Genomic DNA, 18,738 nt, shown 5'->3' on the forward strand with positions numbered 1-18,738 from the left:
TTCGAGCTCGCGAGCTCGTTTAGGTGTCGCTCCTGACATGAGAGGACGGCGACATGACCTTGATTTCTAAACTTCTCTCGTTATCGTCTTTGCTGACGACAAAATGTCTCAAATTCATCGCCAACAAAGCTCTCAGGCTCGTTCTCATACCCATGATCCTCACAACCGGCCCGAATGAAGTCACTACAAAACTCGGATCCTTCAAGAGCCCAGCTTTTTAGTATATATACCAAGGTCACGAGAAAGTCTGCTCCGCCCTACACGAAATGTTTATCCAATCGGCCGCGAACCCTGAGCCTTTCTGTCACGGTAGGTATTGGTAAGCTAGCCGTATATGGGCACTAGTTAGACCTCTCCTTCTCGTTACCTCTTTTGGAGAATGCATGTTCCCGTGGAGGCTGTCAAAGTGCTAAGCTTATATTTAGAACATGCAAATCTGGGGAAAGGCAGGCTGCCTAAGCAAGTCACTTAGGGCGTAGCTTTGTAAGCTTAGCCCGGCAGTAGCTTCTTCAAATTCCCGGCTGAATCTGACTGGCCTTTTTCGTTGTCAGCTTTCGATCTTGCAGGGCTGAGCAACGAACCCACCGAGCAGGGAGGGCGTGCTGACGGGCGTGAGATCCTCAGCCCGGGTTTCTTCACTTACCGCGAAGCAGCAGCTAACGCAACGCAGGAAACCGCATGGAAGGAAGAAAAAAAAAGCGGAGGGATTTTTTGGGAGATTCGATTCTTACGGCTATTTCAGCAGGGAGATCGTATAGGGTTTGGTCTTTCCAAGAAAGGCTACGACAAAAAGTCTCCGCAAGGCTTTTAGTGAGGCGGAGTCGGTTTCTTTTGCCCTACCTTGGTAGATGACTTGCGAATGTTGGCCTCGTGGTGCCCGTTGTGATATCCGAGAGCTGAATGCTGGAGGATTGTGACATCTCCCTCACTCTCCGTCAGCCGCGATGTTGTCTCTCAACTCGCCTTCGCCTGGTGAGATTCCGGGCGCAGCAGTTGATGATCCTTCTACGAGGTATCGTGATGGACCGAAGAACCTCTTCAATACGAAGAGGACGACGAGATGAAGATATCTATAAAGCAGGATACTTCCCTCATCTTCAACAACACCTTCCTCTCATCCACACCATCAGCAATAGCTTCGCTTCCAGCCTAACAAGCTTACCAACCCCTCAACTTCCCCTCACCAACCAAACCAAAACCCCCCTTACCAACCCAACAATGCAGCTCACATCAATCCTCATCACCGCCCTCGCAGGCCTCGCCACAGCCCGCTCAACCCCCTCCGAACGCCGCCAAACCTCAACCCCAAGCTGCCGCCTCGTCGCGCCCACAGACCTCAACTTCGGCGTCGCCGACCTCCGCTCCGGCACCGTCGTCACCAAAGTCCTGACCTTCCCCGTCGGTCCCACCACCGCTGGTCCCTGCCAGCTCGTCGGCGCCTTTAGCCAAGGCTTTCCCATCGACCAGGGCGGCGACGCTTTCGCCCGCCTCAACGTGCGCGCGCTGGACGGTCCCGCTGCTGGTAGCTTGGTCGGTAGCTTTGGGCCGCTCGAGGTGGCGAATGACGCTGTTGTCAAGGATACCGTGCAGGTCGTCAACAGCTTTTCGTGCCGTGAGAGTTTGAGCTTCGAGTTTGCTATTGCGAATGATGCGGATGTTGACGTTGATATCAATGTTGCATTCACGGCTTCTGGGCTCGGCGGGTTCTTCGTGCAGGTTGGGGACCAGTGCAACTGAGTAAAGTGTGCTCGGGATATGTCCTAGACGAGGAGAGGCCAGGTACTTGACTTCTTCTCAGTTTCGATTTAGGTGGTGGGATTTGATATTTTGATTTTGCATTTGGGAAGCGCGGGTTTACTCGGGGTCTGGCATATTGAGCAGCGTACCTTAATCATGAGCTCGGGGATTCTGATTGTTGTAACTTTACTGGTACTTCTACCAACTAAACCATTCTGTCCTGAAAGTTTCCTCAGTCCTTCATGAGTTCTCATCGATCCGCCCGTATACCTCAGTCTTCTTCCAGCTTAGCCACCACCCCTCTTTGCTCTTGCCTCTCTATCTACCACTTTGGTCGTTCGTCCAATGCCGACAAGCAAATCCGTATCACTGCCATGTAGCAATATGATCTGGTAATTGATTCGAATTGGGACATTCAGTAAGTGCCAAAAGCGGCCAAAGGAGGGCAGACAGCCGTATAGCCATCAAGAGTCGTCCTGAACGTACAATTTGTCAGTCTTTGATCGGAATGAAGATGGGGGAAGTGACCATATGCATCGAGATATACCTGGGACGTCGATAACTCACATTCGGTGGTTGAACATGTATACAAGTAGCTTCCACTGCATCTTTGTCTCTGCCTTCACGGCACGAAAAGTCGGCTGGAACGAGTTTGACCTTCATGCGAGCTGTAGTCTTGTAGACGATAGGCCGACTTAGGCTGGGAGGCTACATAGTTTCGGCAGGCTCATCGATAGCCATGGCCTCGGAAGAGTTGCCGTTGGCGGCGTTGCTCTCTGCGAATTCGTTCTCGGCGGGCTTGTCCTCGAAAGGGTTGAATTCGAAAGACTCCAAGTTGTCATAAGCAGACTTCTCAGTTCGAGACTCGATGCCCTCGGGCTTGTCATCGCCAGGCTTGCCGTCGACGTACTTGCTGTGGTCAATAACGCTTGCCTCGTCCCAGTCAAAGGTGTTCTCGCAAGACGCGCATCTAAACACCCGCGCAAGAAGATTAATAAGTAGCCGCTCAAAAAATAAGAAGAAACAACGCCAAAGTAGTAATTTCCACATGGAGCAAAGGAACTTACTGAACGTAGTTACAGCCACCATCAGCCTTCTCAGCAGGGGACCCACAGACCGGGCACTGCTTGATGGTCAACTGCTCCATGGTACGACGACTCTGACGCTCAAGCTCCTCCTTAAGCTTTCCCTCCGCCTTCCAGCGCGCTTCAACCTCGGCACAGGTCTCGCCCTGGTGAACCTTGTCGCCGCATCCAATGCAGGTGAGCTTTCCGCAGGGGCAAGTACCAGTGCCGCTGACGGTGCCGGCAACGTTGTTCAGACCGAAGCGGTAACGAAGCGGGATGTAGCGGCCGCAGGCAGTGTCATGGCAGTACAAGGCGGCGTTGCGGGAGACCTCATCGGCCTCGTCGGCGAGGTCGAAGTAGGTCGTAGCCTCCTTGCGGCGGAGCAACTGGCGGGCCCAAAGATCGGGGAAGGGCTTCTGGGATCCGCAGCCGCCGTCGCACTTGGGCTTGCGGAACGGCTTCGAGATGCACGACTTCAGGTAGGCGGTCGCGCAGGTGGTGCAGTAGGGATCACAACCACAGGAGAAATCCTTGCGGGTGGCTTTCTTGCAGGCCTTACCGCAGAGGACACAATCCTTGATGTCCTTTTTGCCCTCCATGATATTGATGCTTCGAGCGTGGGTTTTCGAATGTTGATGGATGTTGGGGTGCCGACAGCTACCTTGAGGGTGAAGGTAAGCTGATAGTGGATTGGGAAAATGGAAAGTCCAGGAACGAACTTAGGGGTTTGATTTCGAAGAAGGATGGGGCCTGAAACTTCTGGCAGTCTACAGGGCGCTCTTGTTCTTGCCTCTGGATGGGTCTTCTTTGATGGGGGAAGGCACCCTGGCCGTGGAAGGCCATCGTGAGAGTCTCTCGGGAGCACCGGGACGTGGAGGCGCAAGACCATGAAGTATTTGTGGCCAGCCCGGGCTTTTAAGATGATGTCCTCACGAGTTCGAGACGGGGACAGTTTGGCCTAGAAGTGTCTGCACTGAACGTGGCCACCAGAAGGCTTGAGACTCGAGAGTGCTTGAATATCCAAGGCTCTATGGCTAGATGTGCATGAACATCAATCCCCAAAGGTCTAATGTGAAATTGATGGGATTAAAGCATAATCAGAAGAATAAAGAAAGGCAATCATTGACAAGATGTGGTGTAATTGCCGTCAAAATTTCTCCTGGAGTAAAGAAAATATTGGCGATGTCTTTGTCACATGGGAGTGGTTTAAAATATCGAGGCTCATTGAATATCTCTAGTTCTCCTGTCCTCAGATGTTCTTTGGTGCTTTGAAGGTCTGAGATTTGACTTGACTCTCTCTAAATGACAGGACGAACTAGGAATCCACCATCTGTTCACAATATCCACAATGTTTTTGCAGTTTCGGGGCATGGAACGATGGTCTCTGGAACTTAAGATTCAGACTGTGATATATCCATGACAGGCTAAGTTGATCATTGTCTCATGGCCAACATTTTGCTTGCAGGATAGAACTTTCGAATAGGTACCACGAGAAGTTTTCGGTCTTTGCCCAAAATACACAATTGAGTGGACAATATCTACTTAGTTAGTGGAAATAAGGTTCTACCATGGCTTGTTACATCTACCTTAGATGATCATCTTTGAACGGTATTGTTTTAAAGACATAGATAGGCGAATTCTATGGTAGAAAGGCATAGCAACCCTTGTTGATCATCTACCCATCCTGGACCATGGCATATCGATGCATGAGTCAAATTTTGGGTTCAAAGTTGAAAAGGGCAGTTTGAGCTAATGAGAAACCCCTTTATGTTTTGTGGAAGGAGTAAGCACAACTAAAACTCAGAGCAGAGTAACCCGTTGATAGATAAGTAACGTCTTGTTATCGATGCTCCTTTTCTCGACTAGGTAAGTCACCAATACTTTTCGAGTTTTTACAATCTTATTTGGCTCGTAAGCTGGCCTGTGTACCTCGACTGTATGAGTGTGGTATGCACGTACTGGCTCTCCGTTTTTAGTTGGGCCAGGTAGGACATTGTAATATGTAGGAATTGAAATCCACCTCGGTCCTCACACGTTCAGTGAGTAGAAACCAATTTATTTGATATAACTTACCTTGGGATGCACTTAGCCTCTCACAAATAGACATAGTTGTATGGAAATGGTGCTCACTCGGCCGTACTTGGGATATCACGTTGTACTGCGTATGCACCGTAGCAGCTTGAGGTTTGACTCATGTTACACCAAGGCTCTTCTCATTCTGGACACTTCCGGGGGTATGCCAAGGTCTTGACCGATTCAAAGCGCTTCGACTGTAGGTCATGATCAAGGGTATGGACTATGTATCATTGGAGCACTTTGATTCTACCCCGCAAGATTAAAATAACCTGCTGGCTGGTGTCTCAGGTATACTCGACACAGTTTGCCATACTTGCTCGGAATGTGAAGAGGAGCAACAGCATAGGGGAGATCATGCAACGGCGAGGGTAAAGACAGAACCATCTAAAAGTCATCGAATAAGGACTGTAGGCTGTCACTTGTCGCCTCAATATCCACAAGGGTTCGCGTTGGACAGACTAACATCAGTACTAGCCCGATTTCCCCTCTCAAGCGGTCAAGCTTATGTTTGCTTCTTGGCTAGTTTAGTGTGTAGCTTCGAATGTTATCCTTGGTTAACCACACCTTCTCGAATGCAACATTACAGCAATGTTTCATTGGCTTGGGCTCTATCACAAGAATCCTTCGAAAGTCACCGCAAGTCCAGCCGCACTGGAATACATGAATAGACGATACACGCAGCCGGGTGGTAGCACAATCAAGGTACAGCAACACGGCTAACAGAGACTACGCACTCATACGTAGAAGAATGAGCTGCATGTCCCTCATGTTGCTAGACACATACCGTTGAGAAGGCAGCCAATCCGGTGTTTCTCTCTGTCTATCAACCCCGCAGCTATGCCACAATGTTGTGATCGTATGTCTTTCAGCTGAATCAAAATGAGCAATATATACCGTTCAGCTATGCTGATCTCTTCGGAATAGTAAGACGGGCATGATATTACCCCTTTGCATCGAAAGCTTGATGAACCGACTTGGAAGCCAGAGCATGGAATTATGAAGTATTGTTAAGAAGCTTATAAAAGCTATGAAAAGTTAAGGAAATAGTCATCTCAACTTAGAAGCTCGAACCCAGCTAACTGTAGCTGTTGAATCTTGCGTGAGCCTCAAGCGAATTGACAGAAACAAAGGTATAGCCCAGCTATCAAAGCCTCGTGATTCGAAAGACAACTGACCAACTCTATGTTTCAGAAATTCGCCCAAAATGCGCTTTGCCACATCCTTAACCGTTTTCTTCCTCGCCGCAGCCGCCCAGGCCAGCGTCGCCCAGCAGGATGAACCTTATGCCGTAGCCGCGCGGGCTGACACGGACGAGCCCGTGGCCATACTGGAGAAGAAGGAAGAGCCAGGTCTGGAGAAGAGGGCCTGCAACTACAACGGGTGCAAGTGCGACAGCAAGAACAAGCAACTCACCGTCTGCGGCAACTGCGTCTGGAGCCGCGACAGAGGCTACGTCGTGACGAGCAAGAGGATCGCCAACCACATTTACGAGTGCTCGCCCAGCGGCAGATGCTGCGACTACGGTGTCGCCCATGACTGCGGTTCCCTCTCTGCTCGGTGCATTGTGAACTAACTGGGCGGCAGCGACTACTACACTTATTGTCTGAAGGGGTCGACTAAAGGAGCAGAATTGGCTGTCATCTCGGGTTCACGGCAAAAGTTGTGTTTGAAGGTGTCGTCTCAAGTCTGTATTTACCTCGAGTCACTCGCTCAAGTCGGTTTAGATCGTGGGGGTTTGATTCACTGAAGTTGCAGAGGAAACAAAAATCGGTACAAATCATTGGAGGCAATTATGGTTCCATGCAGGAGTGAAGTGCGTAAAGTTGCATGTTCCTGGTTCGAGACACTTATAAGGCAAGACGAGGCGAGTCGAGCCTAAAAATAGGGTATCAAATGACGTTGTGACGTGTAAGAGAAGCAAACTTAGCCGACTTGAACCACGATCTGCCGCGTGCAACCCGCAGTCTAGTCGCAGCCCACGGGTAATAGGCGTCTGGAACCTTGTAATTAGCAAGGCCAGAGTTGCAAGAATACGCGCCTCCCATGGTGGTTTTTGATGGGGGGTGGACCGCTTGGCCGCAGACTTGGCTCTTTTTTTTTTTTAACCGTTCCTATTGCCCCTGGGGGATTTTGCGACTCAAGACCTGAGAATAGACGATCGGTTTTGCTCGGACAAGACGAATCAGGTGACTGCTATTTACCTCCATACCCGAGTTTAGGGAATATTTTTTCACCGCGCCTGTGGAAAGCTCTTACCAGGTGAAACGGGATTGGACATTGCATCCCTTAAAGGGGGCAACTCCCCGGTTAACGACTTACGGGGGCTTACCCCGCGCAGTTGCGTTTACCAGGTGGGGTTCAAAATCTGTGTTGCTCCCACCACCAACTTCACATCATACGCGAAATCTAGTATGCCAAGATGGCTGCCCAAGTTCCCACAGAAGCTTTGAAGAAGCTCAACGGTATGGCGCTCTTCGCCGTAGCTACCGGCTGTTCGCCCATCAAGTCCGGAACCTTATGCTAATCAATGATTTTTACCTTCCAACAGTGGGAGAGCCTGCGACGAACGGCAAGGCAGCGAAGCCCGCGGAGGGAAATGGGGTCGACCACGACAGCGACGACTCGGATGAGGAGGGCGAGGATGTGACGGCACCCGCCGCCGGCGGAGCGGCCAAGAAGAAGAAGAAGAACAAAAAGAAGAAGAAGAAGAAGTCCCCGACCGCCCAGTCCGACCCGCCCCGCGTGCTCATGTCCTCGCTATTCCCCCAAAAGAACTACCCCAAGGGCCAGGAGGAGGAGTACCGCGACGAGAACCTCTACCGCACAACGGACGAGGAGAAGCGCCACCTCGACAACCTCAACAACGACTTCTTGACAGACTATCGTGAGGCCGCCGAGATCCATCGCCAGGTTCGCCAATGGGCGCAGAAGAACATCAAGCCCGGCCAAACCCTGACCGAGATTGCCGAAGGCATCGAGGACGGCGTGCGTGCGCTGACGGGACACCCTGGTCTCGAGGAGGGCGACGCGTACAAGGGCGGCATGGGCTTCCCGTGCGGCCTGTCCCTCAACCACTGCGCGGCGCATTACACGCCTAACGCCGGCAACAAGATGGTGCTCTCGCAGGAGGACGTTATGAAGGTCGACTTTGGCGTGCATGTTAACGGACGTATCGTCGACAGCGCCTTCACCATGGCCTTTGAGCCGCAGTATGACAACCTTCTCGCTGCCGTCAAGGACGCGACCAACGCCGGTGTTAAGGAGGCTGGCATCGACGTCCGCGTGGGCGATGTCGGCGGTGTCATCCAGGAGGTCATGGAGAGCTACGAGTGCGAGATTGACGGCGTGACGTATCCCGTTAAGTCGATCCGCAACCTCAACGGCCACACGATTGAGCGTTGGAGCATCCACGGCACCAAGAGCGTGCCTATCGTCAAGAGCAACGACACGACAAAGATGGAGGAGGGTGATGTTTTCGCCGTCGAGACGTTTGGTAGCACGGGCAATGGATATGTCAGGGAAGATATGGAGGTGTCTCACTACGCTAAGCGTGGAGAGGGCCATGCCGCGCTCCGGTTAGATTCGGCCAAGAGGCTGTTGAACGTCATCAACAAGAACTTTGGCACCCTGCCTTTCTGCCGGCGTTATCTGGACCGTTTAGGACAGGACAAGTATCTTCTTGGTGTAAGTTGGCATCTCCACCGCTGACTGAAGAATATGAGCTGACGAATAACAGTTGAACAACCTCGTTGCCAGCGGCATTGTCGAGGCTTACCCGCCCTTGTGTGATAAGAAGGGCTCCTATACAGCTCAGTTCGAGCACGTAAGTAACAACTTGCTACTCTTTGTCAGGGACAATGTTAACCCACACCATCCAGACCATCCTGCTCAGGCCAAACGTGAAGGAAGTAATCAGCCGAGGAGAGGATTATTAGGCGGGGTGAAACCGGCCAAGGATAGGTATTGTCGTGGGTTTTCCTTCCACTTATCAAGACTATCGTTCAGATATACATTAAAAATCCAAGCAATCGAATCCAACATGACCGTGCCCAAATCTTTGGCGAGAGTGTACGACTTGTAGTGAATTCTGCTTAAACCATTGCTAAAGGCATCGAACGTCAGTCTGATGTATACGACGCGGCATTTGGGAACAGCGTTAAGCCTGTCTCCAGGGCACGGTGAGTGTCCACATTTCGGGAGGCCGGCGATTTTCCCGCGCCAATGTATCGGGATTACATCGCACAATGCTCAAGAACGCTGAGGTACTATCACAAGCATGCATAATGGTTAGATGTGTCTACTCGAATCCGTATGTTGCATGTTACACTCTGCTATCGTTAGGCAAAACCCAGAGCCTGCCACGCCAGCATGCTCGCAGCCCTCTCTTAACCCGTAATTCAAACGTTCTTTGAGTTGACAGTCGTTCGCGGCCCCATAACGGGATGCCGTCCCGTAGCCGGGCACAACGGAGCAAATCATAGTGGAGACCAGCTCCGACACAATGTTCCGGAACGGAAGACTCGATGTACACTATGGCCGATGGTCTTGCGGATCGAAGGCTTCCGTCACCGTCTGTGTGAATCTAGTGGTTGTCTGCGGTGATGTCAGATGCCATCACAACGAGCCCGGAATGGAAACCGATCGGAACCCGCAGATGAAGACGGGCGCCGGGCGAAGTGGGTAGAGCCACACGGAACCCAGCGATTGCCTTAGTAAGCATGGGGCTAGAGAGGACCCTTGCGCCACTTGAGGCTGAGACGTGTCAGCATGGCGTCAATAAGAGGCATGCAGAGGCAAGATCATGGGCCGATCCAGAACCGACGACCACTCATAGGCATTTCCCTTTCGCTCCCGAGCAAGACTTGGCTGGCGCGACCGTTCACTGGTCGGCGAACTGGAACTGCGATACCCACTTATTTCTCCACCGCCAATCCACGCATCTCCAAGGGTCCGATCGGCGGCGTCCAGAAGCACGGAGAAGGGCATGACAGCTTCATCCGATATCCACCTCGGATATCCAGGTAGCATAAGAGGCGTCGGCCGCGGGTCGGCTGTCCGGGCCTGTAGCAGGAAGAGGCCTTGGCGGAACCTGCTTTTCGTCGTCCCTTCTTCGTCACACTCTCGAGCTGGGCGAAAAGTATTCATCCATGGATGTGTGTGTGCGTGTGTGTGTGTGTGTGTGAGAGAGAGAGAGAGAGAGAGAGAGAGGCGGGAGAGAGGAAGAGCTTGGGCCCAGTTTCCTACTCGCCGACTTAGCTTTCTCTTGCGGCTTTCCGCTGGGTAACGGGAACGGTACGGATGTCAGCGAGAAACGGAAGAGGAGAACCGACAAATGCTCATCCGCGGATCCACCTTTAGGCCAATCACATGCAACCAGCGATTTCACATCGGCGGCCAGCCCGCGTCCTGGGAGGTGCTGGGCCTCATCCCGTCCCTTCCCCCCTCGTCTCCGACGTTTTCCATCTCCATTGACGCGGTCCATGCGGGCCATACCCGAAACAGGCAGCTAGGCGAGGTAAGAGGCCCCAAGCCGAGCCAGACAGCGCGCTCCCTGCGGTGGAGTTTTCGTGCCTCCTTCGCTGCGAGCTCGCACGCGCCACCCCGAATTCCCATCTTTCTCCGGGGCACCGGCTGGGCCACTTGGCCCTGGGGGGTAGGGGGAATGCAAACTGCTGCGGTGCACCAAAATCCCACTGGGAAATTTCCAGCGCAAAAAGACCTTGTGGGGGCCTTGATGCCTTGGGAAGCGTTTTGCCACGCCCTGGTTGGTCAGATCAGCTTCCTAAAAAACCCGCACACGACACCTGCTCCACCCTCCGGCCTACCGAAGCTCGCAGCGCGCTGTTGCTCTCGGTTTTTTTTTTCTCGCACCCCCGTCCGATTTCCTTACTAGCAAGGCTCACCTATTATTTTCGCATCCCTTATATCAACAATCGCCTCCCTCTCCCTCTATTTTCCTTCCTGCAATACAAGTTGACTCATCGCTGTCGATTGACGATAAACAAACAAACAACGAGATTCAACTCAGTTTGACTCGTTTTCATTCACGAATACCCACGACACCTACACGATACCCCGATACCAATCCCGAAGACACTAGAGGCAGAAAAAAAAAGCGACAAAAACCTTCCCGTCCGCTCCATCACACGAGCTTCCATTCCTACCTCGCCCGCAAAACCCGATACCCAGAAGTAATATCAACCACTACTACACAAGAATCACATTCAAGATGAAGGTCTTCTCCAACGCAGTAACCTTCAACTACTCCTGGGAAGAGGTCTCAGCAGCAAACTGGCGCAAATACTGCCCGTGGAACGACAAGACGACGCACGTAATCGCCGTCGACACAATCGGCCGCAGCGTCGATCCAGCCACGGGAATCCTCCGCACCGAGCGCCTCATCACCTGCAAGCAGTCCGCCCCCAAGTGGTTCGCCTCCCTCGTCGGAGGCGGCGGCGGCGACCCGGACGTGTCCCACGTCTTCGAGACCTCCTACGTCGACCCGGCCAACAAGACCGTAACAATGGTCTCCCAGAACCTGACCTTCGCCAACCTCATCTCCGTCCAGGAGTCCGTCGTCTACAAGCCGGTCAGCCCGACGCAGACGCAGTTCGTCCAGGACGCGCAGATTACCGCCCTCTGCGGCGGCTGGCAGCGCATCAAGAACGGCATCGAGGACCAGTGCGTGTCGCAGTTCCGCAACAATGCGCAAAAGGGCAAGGAAGGGTTCGAGATGGTCCTGGCTATGAGCAGGCGGGTGTTTGCCGAGGAGCGCGAGCGCGAGATGCGTGTTCGCCAGGGCGCTATGGCAGCATGATGTGGCTGATGATGATGAAGATTTGAGAGTCCACCACGTTGACTCTTGTGTCTTCCCCCATCCTGGTTTGCCACACGACACTCGTGTTATGCAGCGTTCCTCGTCATTTTTTACATCTTTTCTCAACAAGCGGGCAGCATCACCACAAAAGGATCCGGAAAAAGGGGTTTTTAGACGGCGTTCAGACATCACTTTTTGTTTTTCCGGGCCAAGCCCAAAGATGTGGATGCGGATCTTCCACTCAAACCACTCAGGTTTAGAGAGGATAACCACCATCCCCAACTGTACAAAGACCTTCGGCGTTCAGGAATATCCCTACATGATAGAGCATCCGGGGGTTTTCCTCAGACAAGCCATTTTCTTCTCAAGGTCCATTGCGACCAGAATTAGAGTGTTTTTAGAAATAATAGACCCCTCACAATGATCAGCAAACTTAATTGCCTCAACATGGAGTTGTCCACCCGTTTCATCGTGATTCAGCAGAAATGCCTTATCCCATGTACCGACGCAATTCACTGCCCAACGAAACTCTAAGCTGAATGTGAAGAACTACTCACTACAAGCCACCACGGTATCCCTTCTACGTGCGGTCGGTAAACCCTTCATTTCTCCATTCGGCCCCGGCATTTCTCCTCATACCGGACCAGCGTCTCCTTGGTATCCCGATCCAGCGCCGCCTCGCTCCCGCCCAGGACCCGCCTCGCAAACGCCGCAGCCTCGCCGAACCGGCGTAGGAAGTAGAGCTCTTCCACAGCATGCAGGAGCTCTTGTAACACAGGCTTGCTAGCCTTTTCCGTGTTGAGCGGTAGCTCTATTGTCTGCCAAACCTAGCAAGGCAAGCATGTGTGTCAGTCAAAAACCACCCTTTTTGATCATTGTCTGCTGCAAGAATAGAGGGGGCAAACAGGCGGAAGGGGAGGGAAGGGGGTTTTCTCCGCGGTCCAGGGTTCTCCAGGGAGGTGGAGAAAGCCGGGTAGCTTCCATCGGAAGTCCATCCGAGCTTCGAAAAGGGCTGCCAAATGAGAACATGAAAAGCAGGATGAAAAGATCGAAAACCATCACCCCTCGCATACTCTCCATTGCAAAAGCATAATTACAAAGCCAACGATATAGAGTACATATTGTTTCTGTATAGAGAGATATCAAGGAAGCATGGGAAAGTAATGACTCACATCGCCGTCTTGCACCTTCACCCGATACGTAGCCCGAAGCTTTTGGAAGTCCTCTTCTGATTGCCAGTCTCTGGGCTTCTGCTCCTCCTCATCAGAGTCGTCGATGGCGATGTTGAAGAGGTCGCCTTCTTCGTCAGCCATTTTTGTAGGTTGTAGGTGCAGGTGTAGCCCGTGGAAGTAGATAAAGTCCAGAGTAGGGAAAGATCCCAGAACTTGCTGAAATTCCCTTTCGAGGGTTCGGGGTACAGTCCCTTTAGCCTGCCGCTGCTCTATTCCTTAAGTCGACAACAAGAATGACCAGTTTCGCCGGGGCGCTCAAAGTCTCGAGAAAAAGAACGTCCAAAGAAGAAAATGAATCCCCACTCCGATTGCTCCGTCGTGGTCCAGGTTGGTCGGGTATCCAGTTAGGCGATCGATCACCAAGATATCCGTACAGATGCCGGCACGCTGGAAGGGACTGACTGACTAAGTCAAGTTATGCAACTAAACAATACAATTTATGCTCGGGCTGCAAATCTTTTTACAAGCAAGTCCTGCCGAAACGGTTTCCCCAACATGACATCAAGCCGCATGGCGGGGTTAGTGGGGCCGCTTTTGCACCTAGCGGGCCGAGAAGCTTCGAAGCTTGAACCTCATCCGTCCAGTCTACCACCCCGCCTCTTCCGTCCCTTCATTCCAATCTTCCCGTCCCGTGAAACCTTTAATTGACTTCAACGACCTTACCTAATTTGACTTATACATACACGAACGAACGGTAGAAGACTGCCTGGGATCAAATTAGTCGAAATGGAGCAGCAAGTAGCCAGGCTCGTAGAAAAGGCATGGGACAAGTTTCAAAAGACGCCCGAGGAAAAACGCCTTTGTGAGTCTGCGCCCTTCATATCATGGCCCAGAGCTAGACACCTAGCCTAAACATTGGAGCGTCCTGCTCTCAGTGAAATCTCTGCTCCCTGGCAGCTCTGTTGTGTTTTCGTCACCCACCTCAACCAGCTTCTACCCAAGTATTCAAGACAAGACTGACATCCCCAAGTGATAGGAATATCCGGCATCCCAGGCTCAGGTAAACACACCTCAAAGCCCTCTCTCTTACTCGCAACTCAACATTATCAACCCACACGGCACCTAACACCTCAAACCAGGCAAAACAACCCTCTCCCAAATAGTAACAACCCGCCTCAACGCCCGCGCCGCAACCCTAGACCCCTCAAACCCAACCCGCACATCCCACCCGCCCGCAGCCTTCGTCCCCATGGACGGCTACCACCTCACCCGCGCCCAGCTCTCCGCCATGCCCGACCCGAAAACCGCCCACGCCCGCCGCGGCGCCGCCTTCACGTTCGACGGTCCCGCCTTCCACAAGCTCGTCACGTCCCTCCGGGAACCCCTCAGGGCCGATTCCTCCCCGATATACGCCCCGAGCTTTGATCATGCCGTCAAAGATCCCAAGGAGAACGACATTGCTATCCAGCCGTATCACCGCATCGTTGTGTTCGAGGGAAACTACCTTACGCTCGACAAGCCGCCGTGGAGCGACGCTGCAAAGCTCATGGATGAGCTTTGGTTCGTAGACGTGGACTTTGAGGTGGCGAGGAAGCGGTTGATAGGGAGACATGTCAAGGCAGGCATTGCTAAGAACGAGGAGGAAGCTGATAAGAGGGCAAGAGAAAACGATCTGGTGAATGGGAAGGAGATTGTCGACTTCCGCCTAACGGTCGATGAGGTTGTCACCAGTCGAGAAGATGACGAATGGATTCACGAATGAGAAATATACGGCACTGTGTTTCAGTCATGGCTAGGGGGATCTTTATTACTCGCTGTCGACCCTCAATTGTGCCGGAACTATTATGAGGTCCTGTCCTGTCCCGTCCCGTCCCCGACCATGTAGCCGGCACTTCTGCTCAACCAATTGTGCTGGATATCGGTGGAGACTCGCATTCCAACTATCTATGCAACGTTGAGAACCATTCTCCCTCACATTGCCATCTCACTCGGCTGCAGCCCCCGTGAAGCTACCGGGAAACTTAGCTGTGCTGTAGCCTGTAGCGAACATAGAGCCTCCCAGTCCTCGACGCGTACGAGGCTGATCGCCACCCTGCTGTGGAGGGACCTGGCCGTGGCCACAGGGCTGGAATGGTTTTGCGTTGGGCGAGAACGCTCCGCCATTTTGGTGAACTGGGCCATTCATACCAATGCCCGCCCCAGAATCCGGATAGCTAATGTGGTAAGTGACCGTCACAGCGTGAACGACACCCGACGGGTACATTCCAGGAATCATTGCCTGCGGATGCATCTGAGGCTGCATCTGGGTCGCGTAGTGCACTTGACCCGGCGCCATCTGCGGCGTAGGGATGCCAGCAGGCATGACAAAGCCTGTGGGGTTAAATGGAACTGCAGTGGCGGCCTCGGGACTCTGCACAGGAGTGGGCGCCGGCGCGGTGACATCTGGCTCAGCCTTGACGGGAGCTTCAAATTCAACAGCCGAGTCGTGCGAAGCGTCTGACATCGCATCTCCCTTATCCGATCCAGCAGTCTTGGAAGAAATCGGATGCTCTTTGGGAAGAACATTCTGAGAGGCATTCTGGACATGCGCATGCTCGCCCTCAGTACTGACACCCGCATCGACCGGATCGGTCGACTCCTTGGCGGTGCCATTGGGCACATGCTCCTTTGCAGTGTCCTCCGCATGAGCTTGGGTGCTGTCAATGGACTTCTTCGCAACGCTACAGTCGACTTGACCCTGGATCTCGATGTCGATATCGATCTTAGTCTTCGGTGCCTCAGTGTTTTCTGGCTTGACTGCACTGTTCTCCTTGTTCTCTGCCTTGCTGTCGGTGTTCTTCTCAAGGTCACCCTCAGTTGATTCCTTGCGTGGCATTTGAAGTCCGGATGAGAACTGTGCAGTAGTAGCGACTGCCTTATGGTGGTTGACAGCTTCAGATAAACCAGGCATAGAGACCTGTGAGACACCGCCGGTGCCTATCTGTGTCTGTGGAGTTCCCGAAATCCATTCCATAGCCTTTGCGGCCTCGTTGCTTGGCTGGGAAGCTCGCACTTTCTGGTTCTGTTGCAGGTGAGGTGGCAGCTTGGAGAACACACTTCGGCTGTCCTTTTCGAGGGGGATCTTGACGTCCTTGATTCCGGCAGGAACTTCAGCAGAAGAACGTCTCTCCAGCAGCTGTTCCGGGCTGTACTGGACCCAAGGAGGGCGGTCTGCAGTGTACATGGGGGATCCCTTGACATTGGTCAGCTTCAGATTGCTGAAAGCGTCCGTCAGGTCTTCCTCGCTATGATCCTTCTTCATGGGCACCACCTCGGTGGCCTGAACGGCGGTCTGGGTGGGGCGAGCGGCCTCGGGAGCAGCCGACTCGACGGGAGCGACGGCGCCCGTGTCCACTTCATCCTGGGAAGCAGCCATCTCGCGGAGATATTTCATCACCTTCTGCAGCATGTCCGCACGCTGAACGAAGTCGGCAGCCGTCTCGGAGTCATCGAACTTGAGGCTGTATCGCATCGATGGACCCGACGCGGAAGCTCCGAAACTGACGATACACAGGTGATTCTTGTGGAAGTTCAGAGCGTAGTCGTTCATGCTATGGGCTTGGTCGAAGATGCCAGGGCATACAATGATGCAGACGACACGTCCATTAGGATGCTCGTCAGACTTGATGGTCTTCAATTTGAGAACAGCATCATGCTCTTTGCCTTGAGCCTGAGCCTTGCAATGGCTAGCCCAGTGGACCTCGGAGTTGTTCTTATCAGTCAGGTGAGGTTGCTTCGTAATTTCTTCAGACGTCTCCTTCTCCTTGCCTTTCACACTGGAAGCGGCGTTTGGAGTCGGCGTGGAGGCCGAGATGGCAGTGCCAGGGGTGGCAACTGGAAGATTCTGAGTGCTCTTGGCTCTCAGATGGGGCGGTAAGGGCATGTTGGTCGCTTCAGTAGATCCAGTCCTAGTAGTGATAGAGCCAATGGCAGCTGGCCTGGCCGTGGATGGGGTAGTAGGCGTGACCCTGTTTCCCTGGACATTTGCGCGGAGCTCACCAGCAGCTCTAGTCGAAGGGTATCGATGAATCTGGGAGCCAGGAGGCATGACAATGCCATTCTGACTGGTCTGCATGCCTTGAAAGTTCGCCACGCTATTATTGTTAGTTGGGTTTCTGCCAGAGGAGAGGAGTCACCTACTTGGGTCGACGTGTCTCGGGCAGGTGTCTGGCTGGACCAGCCGCAAGAGTTGGACGATAGACATTTGAGCCGCCTAGGTCAGGTAGCTGCATAGCAGCCATGGCTTCAGCATCGTCCATTCCTGTCTCTGCAAGCGCTATCATCTTCATTAGTCGAGATCCTGTCCTGTGAAGTATGTGGAGAAAACATACCTCGGTAGCCGTTGAGAGCCTCAGTGTTCTCCACGTTGACAGGAGCGCGGCGGGCACGCGGCGGTACAACATGCCTTTTCGGGGTGTCGTCAAGAGGCAACTCATTGATGCGGTCCATACCGAGGTCGGCCTTCTCAATGTCAGTTACACACAGTATAAACGAGTTCCAGATGCAAAAGCAATCACTGACCATCATTGCACGCTGGACCAGTTCTTCATTGGTCAGTGACGAAGATGCTGCCTGGAGGCGATGACTGGGCATTTTGTCCGCCTTTCTGCCGGTGTCGGTTCCCCAGGATCCCATGTTTGCAGGCAAACTAAAAGTCAGTCCGAGGTTTTCGCTGATTTGGTGTCGTGGTTTGGTTCTGGTGTCTAGATGTATATCTGTCAGAAAGGGTTGAGATCCCAAGATGGTCGTGCTGCCCCCGGCTTGTTGCTCCGAGAGAGTAGTAAGGCAGGCGCAGGATTGAGATACCAATCAGGAAATAAGGGAAGGGTAAGGAGAGAAGTGACAGTGGTGATGACAACGAAAACAAATGACGAGTGGTAGATGAAAATATCAGTAGAGGTTAAGCTTCCTGGAGACTTACCGCTGGAGGTTCTTGGACCTTTCCTGCTGGTTAAGAATTCGTAGATGCCGTCCCTGATGGGAATCGATGTAAAAAAGACGTAAGGCAGAAGCCTAGTGTGAAGTTTTACTCGAGTGGTACAGGAGAAAATAAGTGAGTGATAGTGATGGCAATATTTGCCCTGGTGGGATGTGTGTTGTGGTATGGAAACCTGGAAGAGAAGACGTTCAGAGTGCGGGTGTTTTTGAGAAAGCAGAAGGAAAGAGAGAAGTGGATGGGTGGCAGCAGTACTTGGGGCAGGCTTTTCTGAGGCAAGAGGAAAGAAAAACAGGCCTTGCCTTAGATAAATAACCGTGCTGTCTGTCTAACTTGGAAAGAAGTCCTGCTCCGGGATGGAGTAAGTGAGCAGGTCAGTGGAAGGAGCCGGGGTAGAAGCGGAAATCAGAGACAGGAAGGGCATACGACGATGTCACGAAGCAGGAACTGACTGAAGTCGGTACCTGCTACTTGTTTGTGAAATTAAAGCGCAGGCACAAATGACCATAGTGCAAGAGTAGCCATATATAAGGTATATAAACAAGATGTTTTGTAACTTATGAGAGACATTTTTTGTACCTGAGAGAGAGAGCTGCGTAATAGAAGGCTGTTCCCATAAGTGTACAGATTTCTTTCAAGGTTTGGGGCAATCGAAAACAATAATGATGTGCTGATGTGCTGATGTGCACTTCCACGGGGATGGATTCTATCACCATAGTGAAGGGCGTTCCTCACTCAAGGTTTCTGCCCTGGATGTTCCCATTATGCAAGAACAGCCTTTCAACAAGTATAACACTACAAGTGTTGGCAAAGAGAGGGACAGGTCACATAAGAAGGCACCGGAATTTGCCAGTTGCAATGTAGAAAAGAAAGAGCAGCATCTACGACTAGACT

At 52.5% G+C, this 18,738-nt stretch overlaps 8 protein-coding genes across 8 annotated transcripts; 5 read left to right on the plus strand and 3 right to left on the minus strand.

Annotated features, from left to right (window-relative positions):
- Positions 1-1,020: 1,020 nt before the first annotated feature.
- CPAR01_03893 (uncharacterized protein) lies at positions 1,021-1,737 on the plus strand (the record flags this gene model as incomplete). Its single annotated transcript, XM_060488178.1, has 1 exon — positions 1,021-1,737. One exon carries the CDS (start codon positions 1,021-1,023, stop codon positions 1,735-1,737), a length of 717 nt encoding a protein of 238 aa, XP_060352384.1.
- A 708-nt stretch (positions 1,738-2,445) lies between these two features.
- On the minus strand, positions 2,446-3,647 carry CPAR01_03894 (uncharacterized protein; the record flags this gene model as incomplete). The annotated part of the gene is made up of 3 exons (XM_060488179.1): positions 2,446-2,707; positions 2,805-3,465; positions 3,524-3,647. 3 exons carry the CDS (start codon positions 3,645-3,647, stop codon positions 2,446-2,448), a joined length of 1,047 nt encoding a protein of 348 aa, XP_060352385.1.
- A 2,437-nt stretch (positions 3,648-6,084) lies between these two features.
- Positions 6,085-6,453, plus strand: CPAR01_03895 (uncharacterized protein; the record flags this gene model as incomplete). The annotated part of the gene is made up of 1 exon (XM_060488180.1): positions 6,085-6,453. The coding sequence occupies one exon, from the start codon at positions 6,085-6,087 to the stop codon at positions 6,451-6,453; it is 369 nt and encodes a 122-aa protein (XP_060352386.1).
- Positions 6,454-7,299: 846 nt separating this feature from the next.
- Positions 7,300-8,815, plus strand: CPAR01_03896 (methionine aminopeptidase; the record flags this gene model as incomplete). Its single annotated transcript, XM_060488181.1, has 4 exons — positions 7,300-7,342; positions 7,387-8,564; positions 8,617-8,703; positions 8,759-8,815. The coding sequence occupies 4 exons, from the start codon at positions 7,300-7,302 to the stop codon at positions 8,813-8,815; spliced, it is 1,365 nt and encodes a 454-aa protein (XP_060352387.1).
- Positions 8,816-11,109: 2,294 nt separating this feature from the next.
- On the plus strand, positions 11,110-11,697 carry CPAR01_03897 (PRELI-like family protein; the record flags this gene model as incomplete). Its single annotated transcript, XM_060488182.1, has 1 exon — positions 11,110-11,697. One exon carries the CDS (start codon positions 11,110-11,112, stop codon positions 11,695-11,697), a length of 588 nt encoding a protein of 195 aa, XP_060352388.1.
- A 602-nt stretch (positions 11,698-12,299) lies between these two features.
- CPAR01_03898 (uncharacterized protein) lies at positions 12,300-13,010 on the minus strand (the record flags this gene model as incomplete). Its single annotated transcript, XM_060488183.1, has 2 exons — positions 12,300-12,524; positions 12,870-13,010. 2 exons carry the CDS (start codon positions 13,008-13,010, stop codon positions 12,300-12,302), a joined length of 366 nt encoding a protein of 121 aa, XP_060352389.1.
- A 645-nt stretch (positions 13,011-13,655) lies between these two features.
- Positions 13,656-14,631, plus strand: CPAR01_03899 (uncharacterized protein; the record flags this gene model as incomplete). Its single annotated transcript, XM_060488184.1, has 2 exons — positions 13,656-13,731; positions 14,009-14,631. The coding sequence occupies 2 exons, from the start codon at positions 13,656-13,658 to the stop codon at positions 14,629-14,631; spliced, it is 699 nt and encodes a 232-aa protein (XP_060352390.1).
- Positions 14,632-14,853: 222 nt separating this feature from the next.
- CPAR01_03900 (uncharacterized protein) lies at positions 14,854-17,543 on the minus strand (the record flags this gene model as incomplete). The annotated part of the gene is made up of 3 exons (XM_060488185.1): positions 14,854-17,002; positions 17,049-17,184; positions 17,240-17,543. The coding sequence occupies 3 exons, from the start codon at positions 17,541-17,543 to the stop codon at positions 14,854-14,856; spliced, it is 2,589 nt and encodes an 862-aa protein (XP_060352391.1).
- Positions 17,544-18,738: the final 1,195 nt, after the last annotated feature.

This window comes from Colletotrichum paranaense, assembly GCF_030867605.1.
Source record: "Colletotrichum paranaense strain IMI 384185 chromosome Unknown Scaffold_3.1, whole genome shotgun sequence".
Lineage (NCBI taxonomy): Eukaryota > Fungi > Ascomycota > Sordariomycetes > Glomerellales > Glomerellaceae > Colletotrichum > Colletotrichum paranaense.